This window comes from Mustela nigripes, chromosome 10 (assembly GCF_022355385.1).
Source record: "Mustela nigripes isolate SB6536 chromosome 10, MUSNIG.SB6536, whole genome shotgun sequence".
Taxonomy (NCBI): domain Eukaryota; kingdom Metazoa; phylum Chordata; class Mammalia; order Carnivora; family Mustelidae; genus Mustela; species Mustela nigripes.
Genome location: NC_081566.1, coordinates 12,083,731 through 12,104,837, shown reverse-complemented (window position 1 = coordinate 12,104,837; position 21,107 = coordinate 12,083,731). Strand labels below are relative to the sequence as shown.

At 58.3% G+C, this 21,107-nt stretch overlaps 1 protein-coding gene across 7 annotated transcripts in view; it reads left to right on the top strand.

Moving 5' to 3' along the window:
- Positions 1 to 21,107, top strand: part of PSEN2 (presenilin 2) — a 24,614-nt gene that overhangs the window by 1,484 nt on the left and 2,023 nt on the right. Inside the window, exons 1-9 of one of the 7 annotated variants that reach the window (XM_059412598.1) lie at positions 3,486 to 3,894; positions 8,585 to 8,745; positions 11,002 to 11,294; positions 12,289 to 12,481; positions 14,313 to 14,380; positions 14,966 to 15,186; positions 15,868 to 15,966; positions 17,537 to 17,620; positions 17,930 to 18,028. In XM_059412598.1, coding sequence (XP_059268581.1) covers positions 8,605 to 8,745; positions 11,002 to 11,294; positions 12,289 to 12,481; positions 14,313 to 14,380; positions 14,966 to 15,186; positions 15,868 to 15,966; positions 17,537 to 17,620; positions 17,930 to 18,028 — 1,198 coding nt within the window. In that variant the 5' untranslated portion in view covers positions 3,486 to 3,894; positions 8,585 to 8,604. Of the gene's footprint in view, positions 1 to 3,485; positions 3,895 to 8,584; positions 8,746 to 11,001; positions 11,295 to 12,288; positions 12,482 to 14,312; positions 14,381 to 14,965; positions 15,187 to 15,867; positions 15,967 to 17,536; positions 17,621 to 17,926; positions 18,029 to 21,107 lie in introns of those variants that run through there. The other 6 variants (XM_059412596.1, XM_059412602.1, XM_059412600.1 and 3 more) reach the window with 6 other exon arrangements.

Genomic DNA, 21,107 nt, shown 5'->3' with positions numbered 1-21,107 from the left:
GGGGGGGGGGGGGGGGGGGGGGGGGGGGGGGGGGGGGGGGACATTTGCTGCAGAGTGGGCTAGAAGTCATTTCAGGGTTTCAGGGAAAATTCTGCATGGTTTGGTGTCCAGGTGGCTGTGCGCCAAGTCTAGGGTCTTGGTGCATGCAGCGGGCAGGGGTATGGATGAAACGAATCCCCTGTTCCTGTCTATCGGAGAAGGAGCAGCATAAGAAAGTACCTGGCTGGAAGCTGCCACTCGCCTACCTGGAGGTCTGGGGTGTGTTGCCAGGCCTGTCACCTGCCCCTCAGCACCTCGATGGCCACACACACGGGTTTGCCAAACGGGAGGCCTCCCCTCCTTGGCCTCTGAGTTATTTTTCATTTTTATTTTTTAAGGTTTTATTTATTTGAGTAATCACTATATCCGACGTGGGGCTCGCACTCACACCCTGGGATGAAGAATCCCATGTTCATCCTACTGAGCCGGCTGGGCGCCACAGGCATTACTGATGGTGAACTTGAAGAGTGTCATACACAGTGTCTCTCTACAGCTGCAGCCACACGAAAGTAGCTGTTATTTTTACCCACTACAGTAATGGGAAACTGAGGCTCAGGGAGTTAAGCCACTTGTCCTATTAGATGCCTTTGGTGACTAGAGCACCAGGATTTGAACCCAGCTGGCTGGGTCTTAATCTTTTGAGTTTTTGCAGAGGGAGGCCTCCCACGTTCACTCCCTACCTGTGTCCCTGCCCTATGCCCTGGACATTTCTGTGTGCTCTCCGTTAGTAGCTACCTGACAAAGCAATAAAAATAATAATTTTTAAAAGATTTTATTTATTAGAGAGCATGAGAGCACGAGTGGGGGGAGGGGCGCAGGGAGAGGGAGAAGCAGGCTTTCCGCTGAGCGGGGAGCCTGACATGGGACTCAAAGATCCCGGGACCCTGAGATCATGACCTAAGTTGAAGTCAGACACTCAACCCGCTGAGCCACCCAGGTGGTCCCAAATAATTTCTTCTAAAGAGACCAAAGCATTGTGTGGGTAGATCACATGCGTGTTTCTACTGAAGATATCTTTGGCTGGTTTACAGCTCTTGCTTTGAGTTTGGCACACTGTTTAGCTGGGGGATGGCAAGACAACCAGTGTTTCTGCAAGTATTCCCACCTGTTCTCCGACTCCAGTGGCTGCGGGGAGGGCCAGCGGAGGGGATGTCAGGGCTCTGAGGCTGGCAGAGGCTTCCCCCCGGCCAGGGCCTTTGAGGGGAGTTTGATCAGACATGGTCCTCAAGCCTCGTGTAACCGGTGTTGACCTCCAGGCAGAGAGGTTTCGAGGCTGCCGTGGTCAAGTCTGGGGAAAGACCAGATGTTAGGGAGGAGATCAGCCTTGCCCAGCTTCTTCAGTGCCTGGGAGAATGGGTTGCTCGTTCACCTTTGCCACAGTATGGTCTTCTGGAGCACAGGAAGAAAAATGGAAGGGGTGCTCACCTTTCTTCTGTACCTTAACCAGAAAAATCTGTGGCTTTATAGAGATAAAGATAATACACGTTTAGGAACTGGTTTTTAAAAGGTCCTCCCTTTGCTCTCAGCTCAAAGATAACCCCCGTCAGCATACGCTTCCTTGCAGCAGTTCCCGCACATACATAGAATTCTTTAAGAAAGTGTTGGAGGCAGGAAGCTGGGCGTGAAGTTTTGTATCCTATTTTTTTGTGTGAATGTTCCATCTTCAGAATGTTCCCTTCATGAGTATTCTTGCGGGCAGAGAACGTGAGCGTGTCCTTATTGATCGGACTAGTGTGTAGCAGGACACTTGACCACCCTGAATCCACCCAGAGAAGCAGCATGCAGACTCCAGCCCCCTCCCCACCATGTGGAGCCCTAGTAGCAGACAGACGGAAGGCAGAGCAGCCCCCAAGCAGGAGTGAGGGGCTGGGGGCAGGAGAGAGAAGAGTGAAGTCCTGATCAGGAGGCGTTTGTAATTCCGCGACCTCTTGTCTGTGTTTTGGAGAAGATATTCAAAGACATGCCTTCTAAGGATGAGAGTGCCCCAGAGAGCCCCCCTGGGGTGCTGTGCCGGGCCTCTGTGACCATGGCCCTGGGCCGCTCAGAGTGTGCGAGTCTCAGGCGTTACTCTGGGTGAGCGGGGGATAGCTGCTCACGGCAGTTGGCCGACCTGAACTGCAGCCAAGGTTTTGGCCTCTCTGGGCTCCAGTTTCCTTAACTACAAACTAGGGCATTGACCAGATGGCCTTTAAGGTCCGTGCCAGCTCTGGCGTCTGTCCTGTGGATGTGCCCTCGCCTTTGACAAAGCGCTTACGTTGGGCTAGGTGGAAGCCGTGTCTCCCGGGGGCCTGGGTGAGGGGTGACCTTGGCCGCTGAACTCTTCTGTTTAGTGGTTTAGCACACGTGCTACTTTCCAAGGGGGCATCAACAGCTTCGCTCCCGTCCCGCTGTATTGCTTACCTATGTTCCGTCTGCACGGTAACTGCTATTTCCCATCACCTGCTCTGTGCTGGACATTTTACACATTATCCCTCTTTTTCACAGGACTCTTGCAAGGTGTGTCCATTCTGCTCCTTTCCAGATGAGTCAATTGTCTCGGGCCATGCAGCCAGGGAGCGTGTTCAAGTTCCACAGCTAGGTGATTGGATCGCTGCTTCTCGCTTAAAAAGAGCCCTTTTATCCTGGGCCCTCCTTGAAGGTGGCATGTTAGGGCCATGGCCTCTGCCGCTTTTCCCAAACTGCCCCCTCTCCAGGTTACTTCAGGACACGGCGGAGGTCTGCCTGGGCTCTGGGCACTTTTGAGTATAAGACGGCAGACCTTGGTAGATGGAGAGCCTGGGTCCAGGTTCGGAGGCTCCGTCAGGGTTCCCCCGGGGCCTCTGGTCTGGGAGGGTGGAGCAGCCCTCTGCCGGGAGGCACTCTGGCCAGGGCTGCCTCCCTGGATTGGGGAGAACCGTCTGGTGAATGATGGTGCATCCCAGTTTGGGCTGAGGGGGCCAGAGAGAGGGATGAATGCCAACCAGGACCAAATACAAGGTTGGCTGCCCCGGGCCGGGGGGTGGGACAGGGAGACACAGGAATTCCTGAGGGAAGTCTGTCCCTTGCAAACCACTCCCAGGTATGAGGGAGGCAGTGAGAACCTCCTGGGAGTCCTGCGGGGTATGGGTGACCCTAGAGAGGGGTCTGTGCAAACCTGAGCCACCCGCTTTGAAAGTGGGGGCTCCTGGTTCAATTCGGCCTGCTGCAGGACCCTGACCTTCCTCTGTCGCCCCTTCTGCTCAAGGTAAATGCAGTTAACTCCCACTTTGCTTCTGGAGGAGCGATTTACATCTTTTTCCAAGGAGGAGCTCTTGGTTACTATGGCGTTTTACAGTCTGTCTCTGGAATGAGAAGGTCAAGGAAAATGGGTCACGGGGTTTCCTTAATAACCGCAGGAGCTGCTGACACAGGCATTCTGGGGGAATTCTCTGGGTTTGGCTAATTCAGCTTTTCTATCTCATTCAGCTGATTAATAGGAGGAAGTGGTGGCTTCTCTGGCTGTGTGGGTTTTGCACCTAACGCAAGCCAGGCAGCCCGCAGTCCCTGGGAAGGGCTGCCCCTCCTCCCCTCGGCCGGCCGTTGGAGGCTTCCTCGGCCCCCTCCCAGCCAGAGGAGGGCTGGTTGCTATGTGGTTGGTAGGACCTGCCAGGGGGTGGCGGTGAGAGCCTCTGCGCCCCGCCCGCCCCAGTCCTCCTCCCACGGGCGATCCTGACGTCACTGGCGCCCTGATGTGGACAAATATCGAGTAAGATTGTTGATCCGCATCCATCTGGGGGGTGGTTTTCCCCTCCCGAGATTTCGGAGTGCCGTCAGGCTTCGGTTCCAACCTGGAAGCAAGAGGAGTACTTCCCAGCTGCTCTGCTCTCCAGGAGCCAGGTAAAAAGAGGGGCTTCGGGTCCACCTGTCCCCCTCCCCCCACCAATCCCATGAGGGCACGCAGGAGTGGCAGGATGGGAAGGAACTCTGTCTCTGTGTTGATATTCCGTATTTCCCTTTACAAAATTAATGGCTCGGCGTGCCTGGGTGGCTCAGTCTATCAGGCATCTGACAGTCTCGGCTCTGGTCTTGATCCCAGCGTTGTGAGTTCAAGCCCCGGTCTCCATGCTGGAGCCTACGTAAAAAAAAAAAAAAAAAAAAAAAAAAAAAAGACTACAGGCACAGTCCGTGTTTATAATAGAAGGTTTGAGAAATGCAGGAAAATGTGAAAAAATGGCCCACAGTCTCAGCGTCCAGAGGTTAACTTCATTTGGTGTTTTGTGATCTGCCTTACCAGCCCTTCATACACCAACGTTCTCAAAGAATGTTCAGATGGTCGTGAATGTGAACCTTTAGGTACATTACGTTGAACACTGGACGTGTCCTAGGCCAGAGTCAGGGATTTCAGTAATTTGCACTTTTGGGGCCATCGTAAACAACCGCAGCAAACGTGTTTATGAAAATCTTTTATTATTTTCTTAGGGCAGATTCCAAGAAGTAGCAGTTCAAGATCCAAAGGTACAAATGTTTTGAAAGCTTCCCCTGTTAATGGCCTTCAGAAAGGTTGTTGGTGCTGGACCGTGGAGACGTAGTTTTTCGATGCCCTCGGCAGTGGTGGGCATTACTTGGGGACCCTCTGCGTCTAGGAACTGCCTTCTCCCCCTGCAGCTTTCCTGGTGGGAAGAGAGAGCTTTGGGGCTCTCTGAGCAGAGAGGGTTTCAGGAGAAGGCACGTTCTTTTTCACTCCCAGATCCAGTGAGCCAGTGATGCTGAGCAGCGCCAGGGGATGGGGGCTGGATTGTAACAGGAGTCCTAGAGTCCTGAGCTGGGGGCCTGGCAGCTGGCTGGGCTTGGGTTCCAGAGCTGGGCAGCCCCAGGAGAGACTCTTAGCTGGGGGCCGTCTCAGGGTGCAGAGCTGTGGACCTTTGGTCAGAATGGAGCTGGGGATCCGTTGTCTAGCAGAGCGTTCAGGACTGCAGACCCTGACTGCCTGGGTACAAGGGGGCACTTTGAACCTATCACACTGCAGACCTGTCTCCCCATCTGTAAAATGGGCAGGAACAGCAGCACCCAGCTCCCCTGTCACAGCATGCGGTGCGTGCTCTGGGCTCGGGGGTGGTGGCCCAACAGCCCCACCCCAGGTGGCCGGGACCCTTGAGAAACAGCATGTTAAGGGACCCAGCCTTTTCTGAGGACTCAGTCCCACGTCAAGGTGTTCAGGGGTCTGAAGGCTACTCACCTGTCCCTGTGCAGTCAGCAAGCCCAGAGGTTTGGGACTGGATAGAGCCCTTGTTCTGGCAGCCACAACTTGGGAGTCTTGGGCCCTGTATCAGGGCAGGCTAGGGAAGAATCTACCCAGGGAGCCTTTGTTTTCGGGCAAGGAGGCCAAGCCTGAATTAGCTCTGACAGCCTTTCTTCAAGCTCACCTTGCCAGGTGTCCTTTGGGGACACCAGGGAAACACTGGGAGGCAGAAGTGGCCCCTGGGGACTGTCTTGTTAGCTGCTGGCAAGTGGCTGAAGAAATGGAAATTGGAAGGACTGGTCCCCTCCTCTGTGTCCCCGCTCTCCCCCGTGGCTCCCCTTCTTCCAAGAAGCATCTGCGCTCCCTGTTTGTCCATTCCCCTCTTGCTTGTCATTGGGAGCCCCGGGGGGAGCGGGAGGGGGCTGCAGCTGGGAGGCTTTCCATCCTGGGACCTGGATCTGTTCCTCCAGTCACTGTGGAGATCACCTGCAGGCACCCCAGAGGCCTGAGAGGGAGAGAAGAGGGGTCCTAACTACACTATTAATTCCTACCCCCAGCAGAAGCCGTGTGCTGGAAAACAAGGTACTGAGAGAGCCTCCCTGTAGTTTCAGGTCCCCTCAGACTGGGCTCCCTCAGGATCACTGTGCTGGGTCTGGCTGCCCTCCCATGGCATTGAGCTGAGGCTGGAGCCCCCTCCCCTCATCCCCTCATTCTGTTCACACCCTGCTTCTGTCCGGAAGCCTTGGCCTTGGCCGGCCCCTCCCTGCGGGACTCAGCCCTTGCTCCTCCCTTGGGGTGGAGGGTGGTTCTGGCCTTCTGGGGCCTCCAGACTTCCTGCTAACTGCTAGGTCTCCACACTCCAGCGGCAGGTCTGGGAGGTCCCCCATCCCACACGTCTTTCTACCAGGATGCCCTGCCTCCCCCGGTCTCCACCCGGGAAGCTGTTCCTGGCCTTCATCCTTCCAAATCCTTGAGACCTGGGACCCCCCCAACAACTGGACCAACGGCAGGTGGACTCCTCCTCCTCTTGACCTTAACTGCAGGAGGTCGGGCCTCATGCCTGTTCTGGCACTTGTCTTCTCTCTTCCTCTGCTGGTCCTCCTGCTCTTGTCTTTCTGTTTTATTAGTAGAGTGTCATTAACGGGCTCTGCGGTATTAGTCTCTGCTGTGCAGGTTTCCCAGCATGCATCACAAGAAGCGTCTCTGCTTCCCCTCCACCTGTGGGCCCCTCTCCCCGCTCCGGAAACCACCCTGTGGGTCTCTGTTTAGGGACCTGTTTCTTTGTGTGCTGCGTGGTTTTGTTTCTTGAATTCTGCCTGTGAGTGACGTCATCTGGTATTTCTCTTTCGATTCCCGCTCTGCTCTGTCTGCCCTGCATCAGGGGAGCTGGTTCATTTTTTTTTTTTTTTTAATAAAGATTTTGTTTATTTATTTGAGAGAGAAGGAGAGAGGAAACAGGAGTGGGGGGAAGGGCAGAAGGAGACGGAGTAGCACACTCTGTGCCCAGCAAGGAGTCTGATGTGGGGCTCAATCCCAGGACCCCGGGATCATGACCCAAGCCAAAGGCAGATGCTTAACCGATTTGAGCCCCCCGGGCACCCTGGAGCTGGTTCATTTTGAGGCCCCTGTGAGACTGACCGGGAGCCTTTTGTCACAGGTCCTAATCCGTGAGGTAAGCAGATGCGGGCTCTGCCTTTGGCCTGCAGTTGGGGGAGTGGAGTTGAGGGAGGTCCACTCAGGAGTAACCCTGGCCACAGCCTGGGCTGCAGGCCCTGTCAGGGTGAGCAGAGCTGGCTGGGGAGAGAAGGAACCTGCCTGCTTCCCTTGGATGTCACACGCTCCGGCGGGGAGCTGACATGGAAGCAGGCATTCAGCAGAGGCCAGGCCTGGTCCTCTCTCCCCGGTGCCCCGTAGCTCAGCCCCGAGGGCCTCTGGGAGGCGTTATGGGGAGAGCAGGCCTGCCCGGGAAGCTGGCAGGGACAGCGAGGTCCGCCAGGCGTTGTCAGAAGCTCTTCCAGGCCCTTCTGCCGCCCTGGCTTCCTGGAGCTGCTGCTGGAAGGACACTGCGCTTGGGTCAGCACCGTGGAGCTGGGGGCGAGCCTCCCTGCGGTCCAGACCCTTCAGCCTGGCCTTCCTGGTGGGTCCCTCAGCTGTACTTTCCTACCAGACACACACAGACCCCACCTCTCCTGGTCTCGTTGCTCCCCTGCGCCCCAGACTCCTTGACCCTCTTTAACCCATCTCACCCCTTCTCACTCAGCAAGTTCCTGGACCAGACTCTTGTCATTCCCCCGAGATGCTTGTCCCCTGCCCACGGCTTTGTGCCTGGCTGTCATCCTGGATTCTGACTTGTTTCATCCCCACATCCAGAGCGGATGGGTAACCTCCCAATGCCCCCCTCACTGGTATCCAGCCTGTTGCCCCTGAGGCAGAGCCTGTCCCCCTCCCACGGTTGTCTTCAGGGACAGGAAGCTCCCCTTCTGTCTCCAGGGTTGCCAAATATCCTAACACAGTTCGGGAGACCCTCCTATCACCACAGCCCCCCGCCCGCCCTGGCAGCACCAGGCCTCACCTGGAGTGTCTGTTCTTCATGCCCTCTGCCCTTTCCTCCCACCTGGAAAATTCTGTCTCTGTCAAGGGTGGTATCTTCTCTAGAAAACATTCTTGATCTCTGAGAGTGACCCTCCGTCGTGTTTCTGTACCTCTTAGAACACTTAGATCGCATAATTGGTCACATGGGATGGTTGCTGGTCTGTTTTGTTTTTGTTTGGAAGATTTTATTTATTTATTTGTGAGAGAGAATGAGTGAGCGTGAGCAGAGGGAAGAGGGAGAAGCAGGCTCTGCACTGAGCAGGGAAGTCAACTCGATCCCAGGACCCTGGGATCATGACCTGAGCCCAAGGCAGACAGACATTTCACCGACTGAACCACCCAGAGGTGTGTCTCTTGCTCTTTCTTTCTTTCTTTCTTTTTTTAAGGACAAATGTATTTCTTGCTCATCTTCCTATCCCCAGAGCCCAGTGTGGTTGTTGTCCCACCACAGGCACCCGACAGATGTTTGTTGATTGAATGAATGAGCGTGCTGACAGTTGGGAGTAGCCATGACTTTTCTAGTCAGGCCTCTCTCCGGTGGCCTGGGTCTCCACGGCCGTTCCTTCTGGTGGCTGCTGTAGAGGCAACTCCCGGGAAGTCTTGTTTTCCAGCAGCCACTCGACCCAAGCATCCTGGGTGGTTGTCAGGCAGGACCTGTGACCAGGTCTTCAGGCCGCCTCTGGCCACCACCTCAGTCCTCTGCTGCCTTTGCCTTGCAGGAAGATGGACAGAGGTACCCTGTGCTCCTTTCTCTAGGCGCTTCCCGAGGCAGGGCCATGCTCACGTTCATGGCCTCTGACAGTGAGGAAGAAGTGTGTGACGAGAGGACGTCCCTGATGTCGGCTGAGAGCCCCCCACCACGCTGCTGCCAGGAGGCCCGGCAGGGCCTGGAGGACAGAGAGAGTGCTGCCCAATGGGTAGGTTCCTGCCAGCGGTCAGAGGCCCCAGGCTCCTGGCCCTCATGGGTGGAACCCAGGCACGCCCTGATGCGGGAGGGAGGGGAAAGTAGAGGTGAGAATCGGTCCCCCAGGGTAGGTCCCCCAGGGTGGGCGGTGGGTCCCGGTCAGGGAGGGCTCCGGACTGGACGGCACATCCGCAGTCTGCTGCGGACTAAACGGTTCTGTCCGCAGCCCCGTGGGCTCATCTTTCTGCCACGAGTGCCATGCAGGGAGGATGCTGGGAGGGGAGCCCAGGCCTGGGGTGGCAGGGGAAGCACCATGCAGGGTTGGCGGCCAGACCCAGGAGCCATGGGACGAGCATCTACCTCAGTCGTGTGTGACGGTTGGGCTGGCTGCACTTAGAGACCATGGAAGTCTCCCTCTCACTGTTCTGGAGGCTGGGAAGTGCGAGCGCAGGGGGCCGACAGATCCAGCATCTGATTCTTCTGGGTCTTCTGTCCAGGTCCTCATGTGGTGGGCCGGCCAGGGAGCTCTCTGGGGCCCATTAATTTTATTTTGTTTCTTTAGTTTCCGAGGTAGAGGTCAGTGACTCATCTGTCTTATAAAACACCCAGTGCTCATTATGTCACGTGACCTCCTTAATGCCCGTCCCCCAGCCGCCCCATCCCCCCACGCCCTCCCCTCCAGCAACCCCGAGTTTGTTTCCTATGATTAAGAAGAATCTCTTGTGGTTTGCTTCCCTCTCTGATTTTGTCTTATTTTCCCTCCTTCTCTTATCTTCCTCTGTTTTGTTTCTTAAATTCCACATATGAGTGAGATCATATGATAGTTGTCTTTCTCTGATTGACTTATTTCGCTTAGCATCCTATCCTCTAGTTCCATCCGTGTTATTGCAAAGGGCAAGATTTCGTTCTTTTTGATGGCTGAGTAATATTCCACTGTAGATTTATACCACCTCTTCTTTATCCATCCGTCCGTGGGCATCTGGGCTCTTTCCGTAGTTTGGCTGTTGTGGACATGGCTGCTATAAACATCGGGGTACAGGTGTCTGGCGCCCATTTGTAAGGGCACCCATCCCATCAGGAGGGCTCCACCCTCCCGACTCGGTCCCCTCGCAAAGACCCACCCCCACCTTCACATTCTATCACATTGGGGGTTAGGGTCCAATGTGTGAATTTGGGGGGCACGCAGGCAGACATTCCGATCTTATCTCTGCAGGACATGAGGCTAAAACATCATAAGTCGGGGTGCCCTGGGGGGAGAGTCATCTAGCCTTCCTACCTCCCACCCTGGCAAGGCAAAATAACATCTGGAGTTGCCCGAAACCCCAGCTCCATTTTGCCCGTTATAGTATTTAAAACCTTTCATGGGGAATTTTTCCTGCCAGCCAGCCTTAGCCCCCACTGCTGAAATTAGAGCTCATTTCTCCCATGCTCTGAATTCCCAGTGAGCTGGTCTCTGGCTTCTTCAGCTTAATGCCACCACCAGCCACTCCTAACACCTCCTGTGCACTTTTCCTTTTCTTAGCTGAGAGTCTAGCTTGGAATTCTCTCTGCAAAGAACCAGTATTGAAGCAAAGGTCCTTTTGAATGTGTGTTTTGCTTGGCTATGGCTCTGGCGGTTAATGTAATTAACGAGGCAGCGAGTGACCCTAAATTGGCGCGATTCCCAAACAGAAATTCTCGCAGACGAGTTTGGGGCAGCCGGTGCTGGGGTCCTGCCCTCCCACCCTCCCAGAACACGGACCCACCCCACCAGGAGTTTAGGGCCAGTTAGCCCATCAGAGTCTGGTTTGCAGCTTCCAGTTCTCCCTGCCCAGTTTTGCACATGTCAGGGGAGTTCCAAGCAATTTCCTCCTCTGCAAATTCCCAGCATCTTACAGTCAGAGGGTCCTCATGGGTGCTGACTCTTCTAGTGAGTGTAATCTGTTTTCCTCTGTCACCTGGCCAGTCTCCTCCCAAATCCCTGTGGCTCCTTGAACAGATCTGAGTGGCATCTGAATCCCTGAATGGAGGGAGGGGGGAGATCCCTAGATGCGCTCCAGGCTCCTGAGCCACACGTCCTAGGCCTGCAAGCTGCCCTCTCCTGTGGCTGCTGTGGCCCCTTCCCGCATTTGCGGTGGCGTGTGCCAGCTCTGAAGCGTCTCCGGCTGATCTCGTAAATGTTTCCCGTGCCCTGCCGTGCCCTGCCGTCCCAGCCCTGCAGCGTCTAGACCGCAGCCCCCTAGGCTGGTTCTTCCGTCTGGAAAGCAACACTCAAACTGCACTCTTCCAGTTCCAAAATACCCGTGCCCGGCACCGCAGAGCCCACCACGGGGGCGTGCCATGGCCCTCACCGAGCGGTTTTCCGCAGAGAAGCCAGGATAGCGAGGAGGACCTCGACGAGGATGCCGACCGCTACATGTGCAGTGGGGTCCCCGGGCAGCCATCGGGCCTGGAGGAGGAGCTGACCCTCAAATATGGGGCAAAGCACGTGATCATGCTGTTTGTGCCTGTGACGCTTTGCATGGTTGTAGTGGTGGCCACCATCAAGTCCGTGCGCTTCTACACGGAGAAGAACGGCCAGCTGTAAGCTGGGGAGCAGGGCAGGGTCGGGGGGAGGGTCTCAGCACCCACAGCTCCACGCCAGGGGCCTGTGCAGAGCTGGGCTGAGAGCTGTCTGACTCCATGCTCTGCTCTGTCCACCGCCTGCCAGCGGTGTGACCTGCGCGGGCCCTTCCCTAACCGCTCTCTGCCTCAGTTTCCTTGTTTATATAATGGGTCTGACCCTAGGAGAACAGGGCGAGTTAGAACCGTGGCTGCCGCCACGGGGCAGAGGGCAGGCTCTGGGTGTGGGGTCCCGGGCACAGGGTGCCACCCCATGTGACCAAACAGCTGGTTTCCTCTCTGGGCTGCCACTCCTATGGCCGGAAACCCACATGGGTCCAGGAGATTTCTTAGTTGGCTTCCAGCCCAGGGAGCGAGGTTTGGATCCCTGTAGTGGAAGGCAGCAGCACGGACAAGTGGGGCGCACCCTCTGCTCCCTGGCCCGCTGCTCTGGGGCAGTCGCCTGCCTCTGACTACCTTCTCCGAACTTGGTTTCTAGTGTCTTTAGTTAGTTTCCTTTCCCTTTGGTTTGGTTTTTCTGAAGAAAGGGGCAGTCTTGTGCTGGGCCAGCCAAAGAGCCGGTGGGAGGGGGCCCAGCAGACAGTGTTCAGGGAAGGTGAGTGCTCAGCGGGCAGGAAGTTTCCGTAGTCCAGGGCAGACAGGGTGGACAGGGCAGGGGCTAGGGCACGGCCTCTCGCCTCTCTTGGCTGCAGGTGCCCCTGCTGCTGGCCTGCCCTGGGCCGGGTATGGGTGTGGGGGTTTGCTGGGTGCCCTGGCCTGGAGAAGAGGGGAGAGCAGGAAAGTACCTCGGGGAGGAGGAGGCCTGCTGGGAGTGGGTGGGAGAGCACCTTGGGGAGGGGGAGGCCTGGCGGGAGGGGGGGGCGAGCACCTCGGGGGGGGGGAGGCCTGGGGGGGGCCCCTTCCTTTTCTGCTCAGAGCTCAGGCATCAGGCTAAGGCTGGGTGGCTCATGGGCAGGCCCTATGGAGCAGGCAGGGAGCAGAGTCTGCAGCCCGCCATCTCCCTCAGCATCTACACACCATTCACCGAGGACACGCCCTCTGTGGGCCAGCGCCTGCTCAACTCTGTCCTCAACACCCTCATCATGATCAGTGTCATCGTGGCCATGACCATCTTCCTGGTCGTGCTCTACAAGTACCGCTGCTACAAGGTAAGGGCCAGCCCTGCCCACTGCCCTGTCCTATCCGCCCTGCCCGCTGACCTGTCCTGCCCACTGCCACATCCTGTCCATCCTGCCCACTGCCCCGCCTTATCCATCCTGCCTGTTGCCCCGTCCTGTCTGCCCTGCCTTCTCCGCACTGCCCTGTTCTGTCTGCTGCCCACTGCCCCATCTTGTCCATCCTGCCCGCTGCCCCGTCCTGTCCTCGCGGCCCCCTGCGGCTGCATACTTGCCAAGGCTCTTGCCCGAGAAGGAGCTGACGCTACTGTTAGACGTGCCCCCCCAGCCCCTACCCCCGTGGGGGTTCCCTGCTGCCCCTTCCTTGGAGCTTGTGTGGAACGCCGCCTGCCCCCGTCCCTGACTGTAGCACTTGCCACGCACCTTCTCACGTTCGGGAGTTAATTTTATTTAGCTGCTTCTCCAGAAGAAACGAGATATTCTGTTTTAGGGTCCCTGTGCCCCATCCTTCGCCGCAGGTTTACTCGACCTCCTGTTTCCCTCTTAGCTGACTATGCAGGTGCCGTGCTGAGGTCTCCGAGGCCTGGGGGACTGGCGGACCCCTAGCTGTGGCGAGGACCCTGGATGCCCCAGGGGACCCCCTCACTCGGCCCGAGCAGAGGCACTGTCCCTCCCCAGGCAGGCCATGAGCTTTTGGATGTAGGTTTTAGGGTCTGAACCCCTGAGGCCTGAAAGAATGACACGCTAGGTGTGGCTGGTTGGAAGCGGTCCTCACGCCGGCTGCCACCCTCTGGGCGCAGGTGGTGAGCACAGACAAGGCTCAGCCCAAGGGCAGAAACCTGTCCCCGCCGGGATGACAGCAGGGGTGGACCACAGGAGGGCTGCTGCAAGTGCTGGGACACCAAGGCTGACCGGTGAATGATGACCTGTGGAAATAAGCCAGTTTTAAGTGCGGCTGGGAAGCATCGTGGTGTTGTGTGGTCGGAGCAGAGGCCACGGGGCCTGTGAAAACAAGCCAGTCAGGGGCTCAGGGGCTACAGAAGGACAGCACTGCTGTGGTCAGCGGCTGTCAGGCAACCCGTCCAGGGACTGGCGGAGGCAGATTAGCAAGGTGTCCTTGCGGGTTCTGTGACACTCAGGAGAGCAGTGGTGGTGGTCCTGGGGGGCGGAGGCCCCTGGGGCGAGGAGGGTCAGCCCATCCCAGAGGTAGCCGGGCCACCGCCTGCCTTCCAGGTAGACCAGGTTCCCACTGAGGTCCCCAGTGACCCAAGCAGGTGACTGATGGGGGGAGGCTGGTGGCAGTGACTCCACCGTGACCCTGACAGCTGGCTAGGGGACTGGCTTAGGACCAGCCTACAGTCATCTTTGATCTGCTTCTTTGGCCAGGACAGCAGGCACGTGTCTCTCTAAGGACCAGTGAGTAGACCCTCCGGTTCCTGGGGTGACCAGAGAAAGTTCCCCCAAAGACAGCTGTGACTACTTTAACTTAGCACCCCAGCGAGTCTCCCGTCACTTTGCCCTGACGTTCCCTATCTCGTACCTGTGACTACCTGACTACATGTATATACATTTACGAGGTGTGACCCTCACTCGGCCGGGGTGGGGGGGGGTTCTCCAGCGCCCCCCCCCCCCCCCCCCAGTGAGGGAACAGGGCTCTGATTGCTCACACCTGACAGTCCTGTTGCATGCCCTTGCCAGTGGACCCGGGGAGGACTCTGGATTTCTCTGCCCTCTTTATCAGTCACAACAGCCACTCCGTACCTCCAGCATGGTCATGGAGGAGCCCATCGGAGATTCTTGAAGCTTGGGCACCAGTCCCGGGAAGCTGGGGCCTGTGTCCATCCTGCCCATTTCTGTTGTCTAGTTCATCCATGGCTGGTTGATCATGTCCTCCCTGATGCTGCTGTTTCTCTTCACCTACATCTACCTCGGGTAAGTCACCCTCCCACCAGGCTCCAGACTCTGCCCTCGTCACTGCTCTGACCTGGTCTTTCCTCCCCTGGGCCCCGTGGCAGGCCACACCTCCCTTTCTCGTTCCTGATTTAAAGGAGCACAGTCCACATGGAGGGCGATCTCTGTGAACCCAAGAGGGGTACAGACCCCTTAAGATTCACATTCTCGTCTTTGGGCCGGGCCTGGGTGCTTGCTCGTTTGTGGGAAAAGTGGTCTTCTCTGTTGCCTTTCATCTCGAAAGGCGGCCTGACCCAGGAGAGACTGGAGAGACAGGAGGACCTTTCTCTTGGGCAGAGGGTCTTCTAGGTTGTGCCAGTGCAGGTGGACATGAACCAACCCAAGGATGAGACATTGGCACAGTCACCAGTTTGTTCCAGAATATACTTAACATGGTTCATTGTAGGACCCACAGACCGGGGAAGGGGGTGTTCGTGATGAAGCCAAAGGTCGGAAGGACCCAGCTGGGGGTTTCGTGGTTGAGGAGCAGGGAATGTGAACTGTGTCTAGCTGGGGGTCTCACCTCTCCACTGACTTTCCCGCCCATTCTTGACTCTGGTCGCACAGGGAAGTGCTCAAGACCTATAACGTGGCCATGGACTACCCCACCCTGTTCCTGACTGTCTGGAACTTCGGGGCAGTGGGCATGGTGTGCATCCACTGGAAGGGCCCCCTCGTGCTGCAGCAGGCCTACCTCATCATGATCAGTGCTCTCATGGCCTTGGTGTTCATCAAGTACCTCCCGGAATGGTCCGCCTGGGTCATTCTGGGCGCCATCTCTGTGTACGGTAGGCGGACGCAGGTGGGCTTTGAGCCTGGTGGTGGGCGGCGGGGGCCGTGTCCAGGGGTCGGGTCCTTCTTACTGGGGCCCACAGGTGGCAGGGGCTGAAAGGGGCCTCCCTCCCCGATGAATGCTGGACAGTCTCCCCTCTGACAGGCTTGCCTTTGTGAGACACGGGGGCTGTGGGGCCTGGGGCCGTGGGCGCGCTCACTCTTGTTTGCACGTCTGTGGAGCACTCACACCGGTGAGCACTGGACACACTAGGAGATCGGTTCAGAGCAGCCGTAGGGTCAGGCGCGGGGCCGTGAATCACGAGCGCCCAGAACTGCTCATTAGCGGCTCAGTGACAAGGGTTTGTGTGATTCTCTTTCCCCGTCACTTCCCTTTTGAGGGTAGGGGATGGCAGGTTCCGGACGACAAGCTCACCACTGGGGCCCTGAGCCATGCGACGGTTCCTTGTTTCCAGTCCACCCGTTTAGACTCCGTTCTGGGCTTCAGCTGGTGTGGGTTCCCCAGGTCGGGGCTGGAAGCCGGCGGGTTGGGGGTAGGCACGCAGGGCACACTCGGAGCCTCGCTCTGGGGCTCTGGGCTGCATTTGCCCCAGTGTTCGTGGGCCAGTTCCCCTCTCTGGGGGCTGCTTGGGAATAAATGTCACGGGCCACATACCCTGATATCTTTGCTCTCCCAGATCTTGTGGCTGTGCTGTGCCCCAAGGGGCCGCTGAGGATGCTGGTGGAGACCGCCCAGGAGAGGAACGAGCCCATATTTCCTGCCCTGATATACTCCTGTGAGTGACCCCTACGTCTCCTCCCGAGGTCGAAACCGGGGGCTGCTTCCTGGCCACGGCTTTCAGAGTTCACTGGTCTAAGAGGAGGGGGTGGCCTTGGTGAACCAGGGGTGGCCCGCCTGCCAGGGACAAAGACTGGCTGGATCTTGGTTTCACACAGAAGATGCTGAGAGAGTTAGGGCCACCCGGGGCTGCAGGGGATGTGGCCCGCCCCCCAGCGTGGCCCATTCAGCATCCGGTGGCGTGTGGTGGGCACTGCCCACGGCCACCCGCTCGGCCCTCCACCCTCCTGAGAGGGTGCTTCGGAGAGGGGCTCTCGAGGGCGGGGGTCTGGGGGCGCAGGTGTACCTGCTATCTGTTGGGCTTCCTCCACGGCTCCGTGGCTGGCGGAAGTCTCTGAAGGGAAGGCACCCGGGGCTGCTGCAGGCAGGTGAGGGGGGCACTGGGCCCTGCAGGCCATGGCGAGGACTCGGCTTTCACTCCTGAGTGAGCTTCATGCTCTGGAAGGCTTTGGATCAACCTGACATGAATATTTTAGCAGGATCACTCAAGTTGCTGATGGGAGAGGAAACGGCATGGTGACAAGAGTGGGAGAGAAGCCAGGTTTGGGGGTGACTAGCAGCCCAGGAGTGGGGGCATACGGCTGTGGCCCCGGGGCAGCAATTGAGGCCAAGGACACTGATGCGTTCTTAAGATACTTTGGAGGCCAAATTGGCAGGATTTGTGATGCTTGTGGTACAGACCAGGAGAAAGAATCAAGGACGTCTGTGTGTCTTGGGATCTGAGCAACATCAGGGTTGGAGATGCCACGCAGTGAGAGGGACAGGGTGGGGCCACCAGGGCTGCATGGCCACGTGGGGAATGTTCTAGACGAGGCACGCTCACGGGGCCGCCCGATGGAGATGGGGGGACATGTGTGCCATGGGAGGTGAGGTGAGACTTTCCGGGCCAGAGAGAGCCCAGTCAGTGCTCCCAACCCAGGGATCCCACCCTGGACGGAAGCCAGGGGAGCCGGACACGGGGTCTCCACAGCTGTCCACGCACCCGTGCCCGTAGCCGCATCGCACGTGGTCGCCGAGGGCTGCGGTCACACCATGTCTGTCGACTGCCGGGCAGGTGAACGACACTCGGTGAACGCACCGTGGAGTGTCGTTCAGTCCTGAGAATGGACGTGTCCGGCTACAGGCCGCGTGGATGAGCCTGGAGGCCACACACTGAGCGAGCGAAGCGTCATGGAGGGTCAGCGCTGCCACTTGTATGGGCCCTCGAGAGGACTCGGGAGCTAGAACGGGGGAGCGGCGGGCGGGGGAAGAGTAGTTTCAGGGCCGGAAGACAAGCGGTTCTGGAGTCTGTCTCCCAACAACGTGGGTATAAAAAAAGCCCAGGAAGGGCACTATATGCCCATATCTGTTGAGTCTGGGCCTCTCCCCCAGAGGCCCCCAAACAAGGGGCGTAGATGCGTCCCCACTGGAGGTGACGATGCTGTGCGGGCTTTTTGGGGATGCTGCCTTCCAGGCCCCGGGGGCAGCCTCACTCAGCAGCGCCTGACACACGACATTTTCTCGTGTAGCCGCCATGGTGTGGACGGTGGGCATGGCCAAGCTGGACCCCTCCTCCCAGGGAGCCCTTCAGCTGCCCTACGACCCTGAGATGGGTGAGTGTGGGGGGCTGCCCTCTGGGGGGTGCAGAGCCGGGAGGGGCGGAAGGGAAAAGAGCCCTGCTGGACAGGCGGGAGCCGGGGACTGAGGGTGTGGGGGGGGGGGGGACATCCAGCTTCCCCCGTTTCCTCACGACACACAGCAGAGAGCTTTTCTGTCTGTCTCAGGGGGCGCTGACTGACGGGTGAGGACTGGGGGAGCCCTGAGCTCAGAGAGCCCTCTGACTAGAGTTTTGTCTCTCTCCCTCCCCCCGCTCCTGCCTCACACCGTGACGGTTCTCGGTCCTCTTCGCGGACACCCAGAAGAAGACTCCTATGACAGCTTTGGGGAGCCCTCGTACCCCGAGGTCTTTGAGCCCCCCCTGCCTGGTTACCCAGGGGACGAGCTGGAGGAAGAGGAGGAAAGTAAGCTGCCCAGGCCCAGAGGGTCTGCGTGGGCCCACGGGTGGGGGCAGGGGTGGAGCTGGGGCTCCCTGAAGTCAGGGAAGGGTGTAGGGAGAAGCACCGCCCTCACGTCAGAGGTGGGCACAGAAGTTCCAGGACCAGCTGCCAGAGGTGGTGTCCTGTTGGCTACGCCGGGCTGCGACGGGCGCTCTTCTCGCTTACCAGACGGGAGCAGGCGTGGGTGGGGTCTGTACCGCGCTGGGTGCGAGCAGGAATCCAGGCCTGGCTCGGGTGTACCTGCTGTGGGCTCTGATCGCCCCCACTGGGCCCAGGAGGACCATGCGGGAGAACAAGGGGGCCAGAGCGCAGTGACCCAGCTCCTTGACCTGGTCTCAGGCCCTGGGGAAGTTACCTGAGGGGGGTACTTCTGAGCTGAGCTCTAGGGGTTGAGCTCCGGGAGCAGGGGACCCAGGGGTGGGAGTGGGGGTACAGAGGCCAGAGGCCCACAGTCCAGGGTGAGTTAGAGGAAGGCCAGGAAGGAACCCTAGATCAGAGGTGCAGACATGGGACTGGGAGGCTCTTGGGCACTCAGAGGGCCTCCCAGATGGAAGTGGGGGGTTCCGGCCTGTGCACCATGCCTGGTGGGGGCGCCGCCGGAGGGTTTTGAGTTTTGTGGGAGGAAGGACATGACCCAGTGGAGGCAGGGTTGTAGGCTGTGGAGAATTCCTCCTAGTATGCACTTGTATGGCCTGTAGGAGGGCCCAGTGTAGCTGTGGGAGCACAAGGTATGGGTTCGGGGCTCAGGCAGGCTGGGTGGGACAGCCACTAACAGCACTGCCCCACGCTCAGGCCACCATGGGCTGTGGAACACAGGGTCCCATGTGCAACTCGGCACAAAGCAGGCGGGCTGTGTCTGTGTCCTGGTGGAAAGACTGTTTGCAGCCCCCTTGGCCATGTGCCCTTGGGCCTGTCGTCAAGGTCGTCTTCCACACAGGCCCTTCCCTGTCTCTCCCTGGGGTCACTACCCAGTTCTGCCCCACTACCCCTCCAGTTGCAGTAGTCCCCTAGCTCGACTCTGCGGGCCAGGAAAGTCCTGTACCTACAGTCTTACAGTAAGGGAGCTAACGAAGGACCAGCCTTGCGAAGGGATGTAGAAGGCAGGTGTGGGAGGGTCCTGAACTCTGTGGAGAGCTCTCTTCGGGAGGCATGAGGACAGGCTACACACACACACACACACACACACACACACACACACCGCCACCACCACCACCCCCCACCCCCCAGCATGTGGATACGTTCATCAAGCTTCAGGGGTCAGAGTCTTACCGGGTTGCATTACATAGATGTGACTCGCTCTGGGCCTGTTCTGTCCCCCCAGAGGCCAGCTGGGCCTAGTCCTGGCCCCCTTCTCCCAAGATCAGTATTTCTGGTGGAGCAGCCCCTCCAGGTCCTCTCACTCAAGGGTTTAGGGTTCTGGGTCTCCTGAGTAACAGATGCTCCCATTACTTGGGAAATTCCAGGATGTAGCCTCCCTCCCAAGGACCAGGGACAAAGGCCAGAAAATTCTTCATGTCCCAGCAGCGCTGGCACTGGCTTGAGGAAGGAGGAGGGAGCCTCGGGGAGTGCCGGGAGCAGCTGTGGAGGGCCAGCCCTTGGGGGTTATGCTGCACTCATACTTGGGGTGCAGCTGAGACTCTGTCCTGGAGGCAGTGGGGAGCCCTTAGTGGCTTCTGGGCCTCGCACAGGCCCAGGCTGGGAGCACGGAGCTCATCTGAGGGGGAAGGGCAGAGCCTCACAGCGGGGATGGAGAGCAGGGGGTGGGTGTGAGCGAGAGGGACACTGACCGGCCACCGAAAGGGGCGTGGTGGAGACAGACGGACAGAGAGCAGAGGAAGGAAGGAAAGCAGGCTGTGAGAGATGGTGAGCCAGAGGCCTGCTTCCCCTCTGGGGCTGGAGCCAGCCTGCGGGGGTCTGGCCTGACCAGGGAGCCCCCCGTGAGCCACAGGAGGCAGCAGAGGGGCGGACAGGCAGCAGGCCTGTGCGGGCAGCCCCGTTAGGTAAACGTCTGCTGTGAGTCGCGGCCTCTAAAGGAGGACCCGGTGGGGCAGGCCCGCCTGAAGGAGACAGTCTTCTGTGCACGGTCCGTTCTCGGCTACCATCAGCCAGGGATAAGCTAATTACCAAATACGCTGATCTCTTGTTACTGGGAAGGGTCACCCAAGGCGCTCACTGCAGTGTTTGTGGCTGGAGAGGAGTGAAATTAACCTCCCTAACAAATATTTCAAAGTTAGCCCTAAATTGTACAGCTTCCCACCAACCCCTGCAAGTACATTTTATTTGCTCTTTTAACTAAGTGTCAAGCACCTGTTTTACCCCAGTTGTCAGAAATGCTAGCTTTTCACAGCCCGGATAGTGGCTTCTGGGCCTCGCACAGGCCCAGGCTGGGAGCACGGAGCTCATCTGAGGGGGAAGGGCAGAGCCTCACAGCGGGGATGGAGAGCAGGGGGTGGGTGTGAGCGAGAGGGACACTGACCGGCCACCGAAAGGGGCGTGGTGGAGACAGACGGACAGAGAGCAGAGGAAGGAAGGAAAGCAGGCTGTGAGAGATGGTGAGCCAGAGGCCTGCTTCCCCTCTGGGGCTGGAGCCAGCCTGCGGGGGTCTGGCCTGACCAGGGAGCCCCCCGTGAGCCACAGGAGGCAGCAGAGGGGCGGACAGGCAGCAGGCCTGTGCGGGCAGCCCCGTTAGGTAAACGTCTGCTGTGAGTCGCGGCCTCTAAAGGAGGACCCGGTGGGGCAGGCCCGCCTGAAGGAGACAGTCTTCTGTGCACGGTCCGTTCTCGGCTACCATCAGCCAGGGATAAGCTAATTACCAAATACGCTGATCTCTTGTTACTGGGAAGGGTCACCCAAGGCGCTCACTGCAGTGTTTGTGGCTGGAGAGGAGTGAAATTAACCTCCCTAACAAATATTTCAAAGTTAGCCCTAAATTGTACAGCTTCCCACCAACCCCTGCAAGTACATTTTATTTGCTCTTTTAACTAAGTGTCAAGCACCTGTTTTACCCCAGTTGTCAGAAATGCTAGCTTTTCACAGCCCGGAT